The sequence below is a fragment of the Penaeus vannamei genome, chromosome 9, assembly GCF_042767895.1.
Source record: "Penaeus vannamei isolate JL-2024 chromosome 9, ASM4276789v1, whole genome shotgun sequence".
NCBI classification, from domain to species: domain Eukaryota; kingdom Metazoa; phylum Arthropoda; class Malacostraca; order Decapoda; family Penaeidae; genus Penaeus; species Penaeus vannamei.
Window position 1 is genome coordinate 35,530,828 of NC_091557.1, and position 16,406 is coordinate 35,547,233.

Here is a 16,406-nt window from a genome sequence, read left to right on the forward strand (position 1 = left end):
ATAACAATACCAATCATTATTATAATTATCATTATTATCATTATCATTGTTAGTATGATGGTGATTGTTATCACCATTATTAGTATCATTGTTATTATGATTATTATCATTTTCATCACATCATGATCATCACTATTGTTATTGCTATTATTATTATTGTTGTTGTTGTTGTTATCATTATCATTATTATTATTACTTTTTATCATTAGCATTAGCATTAGCATTATTATGATCCTCATTGCTATTGTTGTTATTGTCATTATCATGATTGTTATTATTCTTGTTTTTATTTCAATTATTATTGTCAGTATCCTCATTATTGTTATCATCATCATTGTTGTTTTCACCATTGCTATTATTATTAGCTTTATCATTATTGTTATTTCCATCATTGTTACTATCATCATAATCATTTTTGTTATCATCATTGTCATCATTACTATTATTTTCACTATTACCATTATCTTAATGATTAGTATGAATTACGACAACTATCCACAATAACTAACATTATTTTCGTTATTGTTCCTATAACACCTATTACACCTGTTAGAGAGAGAGGGGGAGAGAGGGAAAGAGAGAGAGAGAGAGAGAGAGAGAGAGAGAGAGAGAGAGAGAGAGAGACAGAGAGAGAGACAGAGAGAGAGAGAGAGAGAGAGAGAGAGAGAGAAGAGTATAGAGAAAGAAAGACAGATTGATACCATTACCATCAAAACGACAGTTACTACCAACCCACTTTCAAATTTGTCATTGCTATTTACATCATGACCACCATTATTAATCATATCAACATCTCGATTAACATTCTATTTATTTTATGATCGCTAATGTTATTCTCATCACTATATCTGTCAATACACACATTAACGGTATCATTTGACGTGGCTGAAAGGTGTATATAATTATATATGCATAGACGCGCGTACGTACATCTGTTCATCAGGTCATCCTGAGGTCACCCATAATTTTGAAATGGTAATGAGGGTAATTAACAGAAGCTATTAAATCGGCACACTCTTTTTTTATATTCCGACCGGAAAAGATGGAGGGAGGAGATAGAGAGATGGGGGGAGGGAGAGGGAGAGGGAGAGGGAGAGGGAGAGGGAGAGGGAGAGGGAGAGGGAGAGGGAGAGTGAGAGGGAGAGGGAGAGGAAGAGAGAGAAAGAGAGAGAGAGAGAGAGAGAGAGAGAGAGAGAGAGAGAGAGAGAGAGAGAGAGAGAGAGAGAGAGAGAGAGAGAGAGAGAGAAAGACAGACAGACAGAGACAGAGACAGAGAGAGTCAAACAGACAGACAGACAGAGAATAAAAGAGTCGACGGACGTAGAAATAACAGAAAAACAAACAAGCAAACAAACAAAAAACAAAGAGACAACAAGAGGTCAAGCAATGGTCATGGAAGGGACACTAATAAAGGGAAAAAAGGGGCGTGGTCGTTTCCATGGCAACCAGAGGGACGCCAGGACCATTGTGTTTGGGTCTGGCACGCGCTCTGGTGAAGGGGGGTGGGGGTGGTGGGGGGGAGGAAGAAGGTGAAAATTGGAGGAGAAAGGGAAGAAGGAGGGAAGGAAGAAGGAGGAGAAAAGGAAGAAGGGGGGAAGGAAGGAGGAGGTGAAGATGGGAAGAGAAAAGGAGAGAGAGGGGTAGAGATGAAATTAGGAGAGGAAGGGAAGAGGAGTGGAAAGAAAGAGAGGAAATGGGATGAAAAATGGAAAGGAAAAAGGAAAGATAATGCGAAGAAAGGAAGAGCAAGAGAAAAAAGAAAAAGAAGAATATGAAGGAAAGGATAAAAAGGGGAGGGAAAGAGAAAGAGAAGAGAACTAATCGGAAGAAAAGAAGGAAAATGGAGGAGACGAAAATAAGAAGGAATAAAGATGAAATTAGGGAAAGGAGGGAGAAGAAAAGGATAAATAGATAAGGTGAATAAATGAACAGATAAATAAATATGAATAGATAAATAGATAGAGAAGGATAGGTAGACAAATTGAAACAGAAAGAGCTAGATATAGACATACTGATATATAGACAGATAGGTAAGTACATGTATATATATATATATATATATATATATATATATATATATATATATATATATATATATATATATATATATAAACATAGATAGTTAGAAATAGATAAATATATAGTGATAGAAATAGATAGATGGATATAGAGATAGATAGATACACAAACAGATAGATAGATAGATACACAAATATGAACAGGTAGACAGAAAGAGAGTGATAGAAAAAGAAAAATAGAAGTGGAAAGAGATAGGTAACACGGAGAAAGTGAGGAGGGAAGGGAGGAAGAGAGAAAGACCAGAAGGAAGAAAAGAGAAGAGAAGAGGCAGAGAAAAGGGTTAATTAATACGCAAATAAACGGAAAAGACCGATGGGAGAGAGACGTTATATTTGCGGTAAACAATTTATTTATTTATTTATTTATTTTTAGTCCGACCAAAAAACCTTCAAAATAAATAATAAGAAATTGTATATAAAAAAAACGCTGCAGATTGAACGCACTCTATGTAGTTATCTTTTTCCTCAGATAAAAATACTGAGCGTGCATGAGGAGGAGACGAGGAAGGAGATAGAAGGGGGCGGAGAGGAAGGAGGAAGAAAGGAAGTGGAAGAGGAAGGGGGAGAAGCGAGGGGAGGAGGGGGGGGGGGCGAAAGAAGGGAAGAGGGTGAAGGGGAAAGGAGGGAAGGGAGGGGAGGGGGTGAAGGGGAAGGGAGGGAAGGGAGGGGAGGGGGTGAAGGGGAAAGGAGGGAAGGGAGGGGGAGGGGGTGAAGGGGAGAGGAGGGGGGCGGGCGGCCGGTGTGACACGGGCGTGATCGATCGCGACCGAAATCATCGCCGCATCGCGTGGCTTCGGCTCTTTCCGGTCATGCAAGCGGCGCCCCATTGGCTGATTTTCAAAACCGTGGGAGAGTTGCGATTGGCTGTCCCGCAGACGATGCACGACGCCGGGTTCTGATTGGCGGAGACGAGCGCGTTGGCCCCTCCCCCTTGGATAAGCCAGGGGTATATATAGCGCGAGAAGAGGCTGGAATGTCAGCAATCTCACTCGTGTTCCATCGTCACACCCTGTGAGGCTCCAGTCGTCAATATGGTGAGTTTTTAGTTTATTTATTTATTTAGTCAAACGATCTTTTCCAGACGAATTTTAGTGCAAATTTATTTTCATTTTCATACAGGGCAGGTAAAAGGACGTGATAAAAATAAAAAAGTAAATTGAGAAATACTAAAACAAACGCAATCCTAATTTTTAAAACTAATTTTAAAAATTACCAGAACGAGGTATATCGTTAGCCTGTATATTTAAGTGATGGTCAGATCTATAATTACTTTCTTTCATCGTTCATATCGACGAAAATAGCACGTGACTCTGAGTTTATTGATCTGCTCGACCGCACGTTACCGAGTTTGTTGCTTTTTCAAGACAACTTTAGATGTCATTGTAATTAACTTTTTTTTTTTAATCTATTATTACTGATATTTAATTTCCGATGTTTAGTGTCCATTTTCTCAACTCCAAATCAAATCGTTTTAGTCTTCATTAGTCAAATTTTTTTCGGGAAATTTCTCTCAAGAAAGAAAATAAAATACTGAAGTAGCGAAACCGATTTAGGACAGACAAAGATTAAGTAATATTCGCATTCGTATCGTATACTAACGAAATCCAGTGTGTCCTCTTTTCCTTTTCTCTTGTTTCTTCAAATTCAATTGTTATTCTTTCTTTCTGTCTTCCTCCTCCGCCTCTCTCTCTCTCTCTCTCTCACTCTCACTCCCTCCCTCCCTCCCTCCCTCCCTCCCTCCCTCCCTCTCTCTCTCTCTCTCTCACTCTCACTCCCTCCCCTCTCTCTCCCCCCCCTTCTCTCTTTCTTTCCCTCACTCTCCCTCTCTCACTTTCTTTCACCGAGACCAAATACTTCATGATCGATCCATGCGGGCAAGTTGTCCTCACATTCACGGGTTCAGGGTCATGCAAACACAGACTCGTCATGCGATATCGTGTCATGCAATACCTCCTGCTCGCCTTAGGACTATGCCGGGCCCATAGCGTCATCGATTCATTCCACAGACGGAAATAACGGAATAAGAACAGAATAATAACAGTCACGAGAATAGGTGTAGCACATGTAGAGGCGCCGGTGTCGTGTGGGGGGTAGAGAGGGGGAGGGGGCAGGGGGTAGAGAGGGGGAGGGTAGGGGGGTAGGAGAGGGAGGGGGGTAGGGGGTAGAGAGAGGGAGGGGGGTACGGAGTAGAGAGGGGGAGGGGGGGGGGAGTGCATGATCAAAACGCATGGCGGTCTTTTCTATTGATTTTGGGGGCGAAGGCGGCGCGGCGTCCTTGCAGGAACCCCGCGGCGTGACAAAAAGGATTCGTTGGGGCGCCTTGGTTCCGCGTCTAAGGATTTTTTTCTTCTCCATTTCTTGTAATTATTTCATTTATCTTGTCATTTCATTTGTCGATTTAATTAGTTGTATATTTGCTTATCCACCTGATTATTCGTTTTTTTGTGTGCATATGTATTATCATTATTTTTGAATCATACTTTTTGTGATGTTAACTAGGGATTTCGTTATATAGGGGTGTAATGGTGTAGGTTTCAAAGTAGTAAGAATATTTGCATATTTGTGTAAGTGTGTTTGTGTGTCTGAGTGTAGATTTGTGTGCGATCGTGTTTTCTGACTGATTCTTATGTCTTATTCTATATGCTTGTGTGTTTGTATGTCCGTATGGATGTCTGTGTCTGCGTTTCTGTGTATATAATACGCAATTAGAGATTAAGTTCCTATACATGAACTGCCCTATATTATGTCTCGAACAATTCCTTATTTATAGATACCTTTCCCCGTCAACATATCTACCTCCTTAGATACCTTTCCAATGCCTATTCACTCTGGAATTGCCTCCACTTCCCCTTTCTTGACTTCTCTCTCTCTTTCTCTTTCTCTCTCTCTCTATCTCTCTCTCTCTCTCTCTCTCTCTCTCGCTCTCTTTCTCTCTCTCCCGCTCTCTCTCTCTCTCTCTCTCTCTCTCTCTCTCTCTCTCTCTCTCTCTCTCTTTTTTAGTCTCTCTCTCTCTATTTTACTCTCTCTCTCTCTCTCTCTCTCTCTCTCTCTCTCTCTCTCTCTCTCTCTCTCTCTCTCTCTCTCTCTCTCTCTCTCTTTTAGTCTCTCTCTCTCTCTCTCTTTTAGTCTCTCTCTCTCTCTCTTTTAGTCTCTCTCTCTCTCTCTTTTAGTCTCTCTCTCTCTCTCTTTTAGTCTCTCTCTCTCTCTCTTTTAGTCTCTCTCTCTCTCTCTCTCTCTCTCTCTCTCTCTCTCTCTCTCTCTCTCTCTCTCTCTCTCTCTCTCTCTTTTAGTCTCTCTTTTTCTCTCTCTCTCTCCCATCCATCCTCCTCTTGGTGTTACCCTTCCTTGCCATTCCTCTCCCTCTCCCTTTCTTGGTACCCCTTCTACTCCTCTTTCGCTCCTCCTTGGTACTCCTCCCCATCCTCCCCCAGCTTATACCCGTGACTCCACCTCCTTGGCTTACATCCCCCCCCCCCACTTCCTTCTTCCTCCCCTAACGCCACAACCCCTTCGCCTCTCTTCTTCTTTTTCATTTTCCTTATCTTCTTTTGCTCTCCTTTTCCTCCCCGTCTTCTAGTCTCTCCTCTCTTTATCCATTTCCTTGTTTTTGTTATCACTCGTGTCCACTCATCCTGCCGAGAAAAAACAAATGAAATGTTAATGAGAGATCGATACGGTAGAATTACTCTGATTGAAAGAAGGGGAGAGGCATGGCAGAGAGAAAGAGAGAGAGAGACTAAGAGAGAGAGAGAGAGAGAGAGAGAGAGAGAGAGAGAGAAAAAGAGAGAGAGAGAGAGAGAGAGACTAAGAGAGAGAGAGAGAGAGAGAGAGAGAGAGAGAGAGAGAGAGAGAGAGAGAGAGAGAGAGAGAGAGAGAGAGAGAGAGACTAAGAGAAAGAGAGAGAAAGAGAGAGAAAGACTAAGGCAGAGAGAGAGAAAGAAAAAGAGAACCAGACAGGGAGAGAGAAAAAAAGCTGCAAAAGGTCATGACCTTTATACCGCTAGTCCTTGGCATAGTTGATATTCGAGGTGTATTACGGACGTGGAATGACACTGATGAAGGTGACATTAATGATGATGATAACGATGATAAAAATTTGACACGGATAATTATGATAATGATGAGAATAGCAAGGCGGGTAGGAGCAGATATAAAAAAACTCTTACTATTACAACTACTACTATTCAGTTACTACTATTGTGGTAACTGGCAATGCTACTACTACTACTATTCCTACTACAACTTATTGATAATAACAACAATAGCAGTCATAAGAATTATAATGATAATAAGAATTACCTTGATAAGGATAATAATTATGCTAATGCTAATAACGCTAATTTTAATGATAATAATTATATCAACGATAATAATAAAAAAATGTAATAACAAAGAACAAAGTGATTATCACATTTTCTTCTGTTCTTGTAAACGTGAAGGATTAATAAGGATTGAACAGCAAAGGGAAAAGAGTATAGACGGAAGGTAGAGATTTAAGTGAATATAAGAATGGACATATTCTGTAGATGTGTTATATAGATAGAAGGAGAATAAGAGAGGCCAGTTAAATACCATTTATCTTTATCTATTTCTCGACTTATTCATATATTCATCTATGCATTGATTTATTTAGAAAGATGGGTGGCAGGAGAGAGAGAGGGGAAAGAGAAGAAGAGAAAGAGAAGTTGGAGAAAAGGGGAGGGGTAAGAAGGGGGGAGAAAGATGGAGAGAAACAGGAAGAGAAATGAGGAGAAGAAAGAATGGAGTTAAGAGGCGGGGATTAAAAGTAGGGGATCGAAAAGAGGAGAGGAAGAAGGGGCAAAGAATGGTAGAGAGACAGAGAGAGAGAGAGAGAGAGAGAGAGAGAGAGAGAGAGAGAGAGAGAGAGAGAGAGAGAGAGAGAGAGAGAGGGAATAGAGAGAGAGAGAGAGAGAGAGAGAGAGAGAGAGAGAGAGAGAGAGAGAGAGAGAGAGAAGAAAACAGGAACGGAAACCGTGGACAGGAGGGGAGGGGAGGGGAGGGGGGGAGGGGATCCGGCGTGACTGGTTGCGTGACGTCACCGACACATGACACCCGACACGAGCAACAAATTCTCGCCGTATTGCCTTATGAACGAATCCGGTAAAGGCGAAAGTAGAAAAATTAAAGACTGAAGACGTCAGATATGCAGTTGCTTTAGTGTTGATATCTGGAACCTGTAAAGTTTATCTAATCTACTGTCAATATATATATATTTTTTTCTATTATTGTCATGATTAACCAAATTACACAAAATAACACAAATTATCAATATTTTGTTATAATTTTTTTCTATTATTATCATGATTAACCAAATTACACAAAATAACACAAATTATCAATATTTTGTTATAATTTTTTTCTATTATTATCATGATTAACCAAATTACACAAAATAACACAAATTATCAATATTTTGTTATTATCTTTTTCTATTATTGTCATGATTAACCAAATTACACAAAATAACACAAATTGGATATTCATCTCTATATCCAAATCACCAGTTCAAGCTTCAAAATTCACTGGACGTATTACAGTTCATCGTCATTGAACAGGAGCAAATCAATAGTTCTTGGAATGTTCATCGGCTGAAAATAGATATTATGCCCAATTTATGATGTTCTATTTCCGGGTAAATTCACTGGTGTGTTCTGTTGCCAATAACTAATAATTATCGTTTATTTCATTGGTTTTATTACTTTCATTATTATATATATATTTTTTGAAGTCATAACCTCTCGTAATGACTATGATTATGATAAGAAATGACCAGATAAAATTAACGGATTAGGAATCTATATTAACTTGATTGATATTTGATTAATTTTTTTTCGAACATATGATTTTTTTTTGTGGATATTAAATCCGGTTTAATATGAGACAGATTATCCAAAGCGATTTCTCGCTAATCCGAGCTGACTGTTATTTCTTACCTTACTTTCATTTTATTTTCAATCTGTTTAACACACACACACACACACACACACACACACACACACACACACACACACACACACACACACACACACACACACACACACACACACACACACACACACACACACGCACACACGCACACTCATATTCATATTTATACCACTACGTCAGAATGCGTGTCTATCTATCTATAGAGAGAGAGAAACAGAGACAGACAGACAGACAGAGTTAGAAAGAAAGAAAGAAAAAAATGAATAAAGAAAGAAAGGGAGAGAAAGAGAGGAAGAGAAACGAATTTACGATAGGGAAGGAAGCAAGGGCTAGGGGGGGGGGGGTAGAAATCATATAACAACCCTCCGGTGTCATAAAAAAGAACAGTAATTAAGCTAGTAATACCCAGGTTCACAGCGCTATAATAATGCAACCACGTCACACGGTATGGCTTGGTAGGGGGTGGAGGGAGGGGTGGGGGAAGGGAGAGGGGAGTTGGAAAAAGGGGGGGGGTGAGAGGGGAGTTGGAGGGAGGGGGAGAAGAGGGAGAGGGGAGGTCTAGACAAGGTGACAGATGTGTGCTTGCGTGTGTGTGTGCGTGTGTCTGGACGTGTGTCTGTGTGTGGGTGTGTGTGTGCGAACGTGTGTTTATGGAGACAGGCGGGGCGAGGTGGGGTGTCTGTTTATCTGTCTGTGCGTTCATATCCGCTAGTCTAATAATTCCTAACTGATAATTACCACTATAAAATACAATGATTACCAGCAGACACACACACACACACACACACACACACACACACACACACACACACACACACACACACACACACACACACACACACACACACACACACACACACACACGGGCCTCATTGAGAACACAGCCCGCCCACCAACGAGAGATTCTTTGACTGTGCAATTGCAGGAAAGTGTGAGCCGATATATAGTGTAACGTTACAACCTGTCTTGAGGTATGCGCACGCCTTGTTACAGCGCTAGTCCTAGGGCAAGGAAAGCTTACTGTTGTCTGGGTAAAAAAGCTGATTGCGGGGAAAGGAAAGGAGGGAAGAAAAGGCGGGAAAGTGGATATGGAGAAAGAAGCTGGTTTTGTTATCGTTTGCTTTCTTTTTTCTTTGCTTCTTTTTTTTGCCTCGCTCGTTTTCTTGATTTTTCATTTTTGTTTTTATTTTTGTTTAGCACTCAATCTCTTTGGGTCTTTTGCCTTCATAAACTGTTTACTTTTTCTCCAGATCATTCTCTCTTCATTTCTTTTTTTCAACTCCTCTCTTTCGTCTCGTCGCTCTGTTTTCTTCCCTCTTTCCATTCCTCCCATTTTCTCTCTGTCTATCTCCTACGCCCACGCTCGGCCACTTCCGCCCCCGCGCCCTCTCGAATGCTATCGATCAGTCGCGTTCGAGTTTTATTTACCGTGAATAAGTCCTCGATAAACTTAATAATCAGGTCCCCGCCGCCCCCGACCCGGCTGGAAATCAATAGCGAAGCCCCTCGAGTCATGAGCAGAGACTGTTAATTGAGCTGCCATGACTCATCGCCGGGAGCGCCAAAAGCCCGCCTTTTGAAAATCACCCGACGGGGGAGAATAAGAAGAAAAAAAAGAGGAGGAAGTAAAACAAAAACGCATCGGCGGTACAGCTGCGCATGCGCCATGACTCATCTTCTCCTCCCTTTCCCCCCCGTTTCCTTCCTTTCTCTGCTTCTTTCCTGTTTCTCTCACGCAACTTTCTTTCCTCTTCTTACCCGCCTTTCTCTCTTCCCATGACAGCGTTCGTGAGTTTGATGTCCGGCTCGCGTGCGTAGATAGGAATTCAATTATACGGTCGCACATAATGGCCTATCGAGAACAGACATTGCGTTCGCGGATTGACGTGTCTGCTGGCTGTGCACGCGAACGGACACGCGGGTTTCTCCCGCATTTTAGACGCATTCGCGTGACTTTGTTTACATCGGCGGTTTCCATGGTAACCGAGATGACGTAGGCCCGCAGCATTGTCGTTGGCGGAGCAACGATTTTTTATTATTATTTTATCATTGCTTAAAAAGATAGCGACCTGGCGACTGAATACGGAAAGAAACTACAACTACAACGTTGCTTATCTCTGCATTTAGATTTGATGTATTTTGTTGAAGTCAAACAGCAAAATCAATGAACACGTGGAGCGTGCGGTCACAGAACATGCATGTCTGTCGCCATGCAATCCCCCTCACCCCTCCCCCCCCCTCTTTAATCCTCCCTTCGTCTGCGCTGTCTCCATCACTCTGACACGCCCTACGGTTACATGGCACACGCCCTCACTAGTTTGTGCCTACATTTTTTTTTTTTTTTTTTTTTTTTGTATCCGTGTACTATTTTTGAATTATTTTTGTTCACTTCCTCTCCTCTTTTCTTCTATTGTTCGCTCTTCCTGCTCCTTCTCTTCCATCTTATCCTTTTCATCCATTCTTGTGTAAGTAGGCAATTGAGGAGGTGGTTCATTATCAGACCTATTTGAATAGACCTATTCAGATGCAATATGTTTACCTGTTAAAGGATTTGGGGCCACATTATATCACATAAAATAACGTCTAGCTAACATACTCTATGCCTTGTTGCCATTGCTGCTGTTTCAACTAATGGAATTGTGTTTATTCTTTGTCAGGCACAAATATAAATCACATATGAATAAATGGATAATTTCCATTGGAATAGTACATGCTATTAAAGAAATAGTATATCCGCCTGTTTATGCCTTTGAGTTTTATTTAATTCCATTATTTATCTATTTATTTATTTTATTAGGAAACAGTGGATGGAATCGATAGATTGTTAAATTCTAAGGCGCTTTTCGTCAAGTACATTTCCGTTGCATATTCCAAATGAGAAAGTTACTTGACATTATTGATAACCTACCAGATAGTGGAGACGTCAAACTTTTTCATTGGCAGGTTGGAATGTATTTGGTTGGTATTTTTATATCAAATTTCTTAATTTGTTTCTTATGAAAAATGAAATAGATTTAAATGTCTTCGAATTTGATAATCTGTCAATTACGGGGGAAAAAAATCGTGTTCAGGGAATTGCATTGGAAGTGCGATAGGTCACTATTGTTACTTTTTACTAATGCCCGGATCTCGTTCTCTTCCTCTCTCAGTCTCCCTCATTCTCTCTAAACCCTCATTTTCACTATACCTCCCTCTCTCTCTCGCACACGCACCCACCCTCTCCCTCTATCTCTCTCTCACTCTCTCACCCTTCTCTTCTTGTGATTTTCTCTGTCTGACTTTCACCCTTTCGTGCTCTCTCGTTCGAGGTGCTATTATCTTCTTCTCGCTTCCCATCTCTCCCTGCCATGCTCTCTTCCTCCCCTCTCGGTCATCTATATGATTATTTTACGTTATTATGTCATTGTTATTATACCATCTTTATTATCATTATCATTATCACTGAACTATTATCATGATACCATCGTTATTATCATTGTCATCATTTCACTATTATTATTATTATCATTATTATAGCATTGTTATAATCATTATCATCTGACTGTTCAATACCATTATCACTTCACTATTGTTATCACTATCTCATCTTTATCATCATTATCATCATCTCACTATTTTTATTATCATAGCATCGTTATCATCATTATCATCCGACTATTCATTATCATTATCACCACTATTGTTATCACTATCTCATCTTTATCATCATCTCACTATTATTATTATCATAGCATCGTTATCCTTATCACCCTACGATTCTTACCCCGCGTCTCTCCCGGCAGCGTGAGTGTATCAGCGTCCACATCGGTCAGGCCGGCGTGCAGATCGGCAATGCCTGCTGGGAACTGTACTGCCTCGAGCATGGCATCCAGCCCGACGGCACGATGCCCTCCGACAAGACCATCGGCGGCGGCGACGACTCCTTCAACACCTTCTTCAGCGAGACCGGCGCCGGCAAGCACGTCCCCAGGGCTGTGTTCGTCGATCTGGAACCCACTGTCGTCGGTGAGTCGGTGAAAGGGCTTCAGACATCCTAGTGAATAATAATAATAATAATAATAATAGTAGCAGTAATAGTAGTAGTGGTAGTAGTAGTAATAATAATAATAATAATAATTATGATAATCGTCCCTCCCCCGTAGACGAGGTCCGCACCGGCACATACCGCCAGCTGTTCCACCCCGAACAGCTGATCACCGGCAAGGAGGACGCGGCCAACAACTACGCTCGCGGACACTACACCATCGGCAAAGAGATCGTCGACCTCGTCCTCGACCGCATCCGCAAGCTGGCCGACCAGTGCACGGGGCTTCAGGGCTTCCTCATCTTCCACTCCTTCGGCGGAGGAACCGGCTCGGGCTTCACGTCGCTGCTGATGGAGAGGCTGTCGGTGGACTACGGCAAGAAGAGCAAGCTGGAGTTCTCCATCTACCCGGCGCCGCAGGTGAGGACGGGTGCGGGTGGGTGGGGGTAGGGAGGGAGGGAGGGAGGGGGTTGGATATGGAAGAGAGGGAGGGAGGGGGTTGGATATGGAAGAGAGGGAGGGAGGGGTGGGGGATGGGGAAGGAGGGTGTAGACAGGAGGTGGGAGAAGGGAGGGAAGCTAGGGACGAGAAGGGGGGAGGGGTAGGGTGGGTGCAGAGACGGGAAAGGGGATACCAAGTGATAGAATGAAAGAAATGAAAAAAATAATAATCTACAGTAGTCTCCTCATTGGCATATACTCCCCACACATATATTAATTACATGTACACCCGCAACTCTTGAAACGCATACGAAACCGAAACATCTCCCTTGAAACACACACCCAAGACACCCACCCCAAACCGCCCCTCACCTAACCCCTAAACTCACGACCCCTTCTCCCCGGTCCCTAAAGGTCTCAACGGCAGTCGTCGAGCCCTACAACTCCATCCTGACGACCCACACGACCCTGGAACACTCCGACTGTGCCTTCATGGTCGACAACGAAGCCATCTACGACATCTGCAGGAGGAACTTGGACATCGAGAGGCCAACCTACACCAACCTCAACCGCCTCATTGGCCAGATCGTGTCCTCGATCACGGCTTCCCTTCGGTGGGTTGGCTCGGCTTTGTTTTTGTTTTTCTTATATTTTGCGTTAGAGGTGTTTATCTTTCTTGTAAGATGTGTTAAAGATGTTTATTTTCCTTACGAGAGAAGAAGAGGAACTAGTCCTAAAGCTAAGAAGTTAAAAGTTTTTTTTTAAATACTTATAAGAGAATAGGGAAAATTGTCTTATACATAACAAGGGAAGGTTTCCAATTCACTTTCAAAAGGAAAACGAAAATTTGACCTGGGGGTACAAAAATAATATTGGGGATTTTTAAGGCAATGCTCGTTTTCTTATTATATATTCACTCAGATGGATTAAATGGACAGGTGGATCAGTGAATGGATAATTAAAAATGAATTAATATGATAACCGTTTAAGCGTTGTTGAAGATATGGGGGAGGGTATGGACAAAATAGAAACAGAAAATATAAGTAATATATATGAATCAAACAAATCGTTTCAATCTTGATCTGTCATCATCGTTTATTATTCTCATCCTCATTATCTATCCTCACCATCATCATGGTCTATATAAGTCTAATTAACTCACATAGGCCTTGATCATCACCTTTACCACTTCCTCATTTCGAACCACCACCTCTAACCATCACTTCTCCTCACCCCAGGTTCGACGGCGCTCTGAATGTGGATCTGACGGAGTTCCAGACCAACCTCGTGCCGTACCCGCGTATCCACTTCCCGCTCGCCACGTACGCCCCCGTCATATCCGCAGAGAAGGCTTACCACGAGCAGCTGTCCGTTGCCGAGATCACGAACGCATGTTTCGAACCCGCGAATCAGGTGAGTTACGAACCCTTTGAACGATGTTTTCTTTTTTCTCTGTTTATCGTAGTTCTTTATTTTTTTATTGTTGATATATGAATATTATTGATTATGCCATATTTATATTGAGCACTATGTAGTTGCCATTTTTTTTTTTGTGAATGATGTTTAACACTCCCGTACGACTCTTCAGAATACTATTCGATTTTTCTTTCACCTTTCTATACCGTGTAATTATCCCCATCTTCTTTCTCTACCATTTCACCCCCCAGTCTCCCTACTTTAATACGAACGGATATGATAATGATAATAATGATGATGTTGATAATGAGAGATCATTTTTCCTCTGCCTCTCCTTCCAGATGGTAAAGTGCGACCCACGCCACGGCAAGTACATGGCCTGTTGCATGCTGTACCGAGGTGATGTTGTGCCCAAGGATGTCAACGCAGCCATTGCTTCTATCAAGACCAAGAGGACAATTCAGTTTGTGGATTGGTGTCCTACGGGATTCAAGGTGGGTGCGTGGGGTGTTAGGGTAGGGGCAGTGGGGTCGTGTGTGTGTGTGTGGGTAGTGGGAGGTAGGGGTGGGGGTTGGGGGGTGGGGGTTGTACGTGTTGTGTGTTTATGATAGTGGTAGTGCGTTCGGGATGAAGGTTTTGAATTCACTTTGTAAATCTACGAGGCATAATGATCGTGTAACTTTTAAGAGATGCTTGTGTCGTGCTCTCATGGTTGGAGTATAATCAGAATTTAGAATATCTGGCAGGTGGGTGAGTCTGCGTCTGTCTGCGAAAATGTACGTGTGTTCAACCTCTCTCTTTCTCTCCCCTTCGCCCTTTCTCTCCCCTTCTCTTTCTCACCTTCGCCCTCTCTCCCCTCCCGCAGGTGGGCATCAACTACCAGCCGCCCACCGTGGTCCCCGGCGCCGACCTGGCCAAGGTCTCTCGCGCCGTCTGCATGTTGTCCAACACCACCGCCATCGCCGAGGCCTGGGCGCGTCTCGACCACAAGTTCGACCTGATGTACGCCAAGCGCGCCTTCGTGCACTGGTACGTCGGCGAGGGCATGGAGGAGGGCGAGTTCTCCGAGGCCAGGGAGGATTTGGCCGCCCTCGAGAAGGACTACGAGGAGGTCGGAGTGGATTCGACCGAGGCTGAGGACGAGGAAGGAGGCGAAGAGTACTAGAGCGGGTCTCCTGACGAAGAGCGAGAGAGGGCGCTGAGGGCGAAGGAAGCCGAAGGACTCTCTCCTCTCCTCTCCGGCCAGGACTAACCCAAGAGGGAAGAGAACCGACTTCGAGGCACCCTGGAAGACACGTCCGTCCTGTGTCCCGTAATCCTTCTTCTGCTTTGGGACGTCTCTCTACCCCCCTCCCCCCCAGGCCCCTAAACCCCGTCCTCCTACACCTACAAATGCACAGGAAATAGGAGACGCCCCCCCCCCTCCTCCACCCCTCCCACCTTCCTTCTTCCTACGATCTGGCCTGGCAAACATTGCAAGACAGTGATAGCGAAAAGAACTCAGCTGCAATACCATTAAAAAAAAGGAACGCACAAAAATAAATAATCGTAGTAGTGATGATCAAACACCGTGAAAACAGTTTCCATACTTCACGCATTATCTTCACCGTAAAGTTTACCCGACACTGCCAACACGTTATTCTCACCGCTGGCATTCTAACGTGCCGCGAAAATAATGCCGCTTTGGCCCTCTTCAACCCCCTTCGTGTGGCACTTTCGAGAGAAAGGAAATGTCACTCTCCATCATAGCAACTCCGAGAACTATAACACGATCTCGCTTTCAACCATCGGCCAAACTCATGTCTAGTCACAAACGCTAATAACAATTGAAAAAGAATACATGAAAAAAAACAACTTTTCTAGTCATGCTAGGCCTACAGATCAACCTCCTCCCCCCCATCTACCCTACACCCCCCTCTCCCCATCTACCTTACACCAACCCCCCCTCCTCCTCATCCTTCTCCATCCCTCTCTTACGAACAATCACGAAAAAAAAACATTTGAACAGATCAGAACAATCATACATGGAACGATTGGCTGTTATGAATAAATAAAAACAACATACAAAGGCATAACTCGTCTTTTTAACCTTCCTATAATCGTTACCTATACGGAAAACTAGTACATGAGTTTATTTTTCATTTCTATTCATTTCTTATTTTTGTATTTATTTTCACTTATTATTTTTTAGTTATATCGATAACCGACTATCAAATATAACACATGGAATTAAGACTAAATCATTAAAATCTTTAAAACATCTTTAAAATCGTTTTTCTTATCTAATTCTTGTCTATATGAACCGTCTTCTTGTTGACAAATGTGGAAAAGCTACGAATAGGAATGAATTTCACAATACAAGAAATTTGACTTTGTATTTGATTAATTTCGAATAGATCTTCTGATGAAACCGGTCAAGTACATATCTTGTATTCCTTCTCATGCATACCTTTTCTTGTATATATCCTTATTTCCTTTATATAATTAGTATAGATATTG

The 16,406-nt window shown here is 42.4% G+C and overlaps 1 protein-coding gene across 1 annotated transcript; it reads left to right on the top strand.

Moving 5' to 3' along the window:
* Window positions 1–2,979: 2,979 nt before the first annotated feature.
* On the top strand, window positions 2,980–15,979 carry LOC113812727 (tubulin alpha-1A chain). Its single transcript, XM_070125646.1, has 7 exons — window positions 2,980–3,112; window positions 11,810–12,032; window positions 12,170–12,471; window positions 12,906–13,105; window positions 13,730–13,904; window positions 14,249–14,401; window positions 14,773–15,979. The coding sequence occupies exons 1-7, from the start codon at window positions 3,110–3,112 to the stop codon at window positions 15,070–15,072; spliced, it is 1,356 nt and encodes a 451-aa protein (XP_069981747.1). The 5' UTR covers window positions 2,980–3,109; the 3' UTR covers window positions 15,073–15,979.
* Window positions 15,980–16,406: the final 427 nt, after the last annotated feature.

Coding starts and splice junctions, on each gene's coding strand:
- LOC113812727 (XM_070125646.1), top strand. Junction 12,472..12,905: donor CCATCTACCCGGCGCCGCAG/GTGAGGACGGGT, acceptor CGGTCCCTAAAG/GTCTCAACGGCAGTCGTCGA. Junction 13,106..13,729: donor TCGATCACGGCTTCCCTTCG/GTGGGTTGGCTC, acceptor TCCTCACCCCAG/GTTCGACGGCGCTCTGAATG.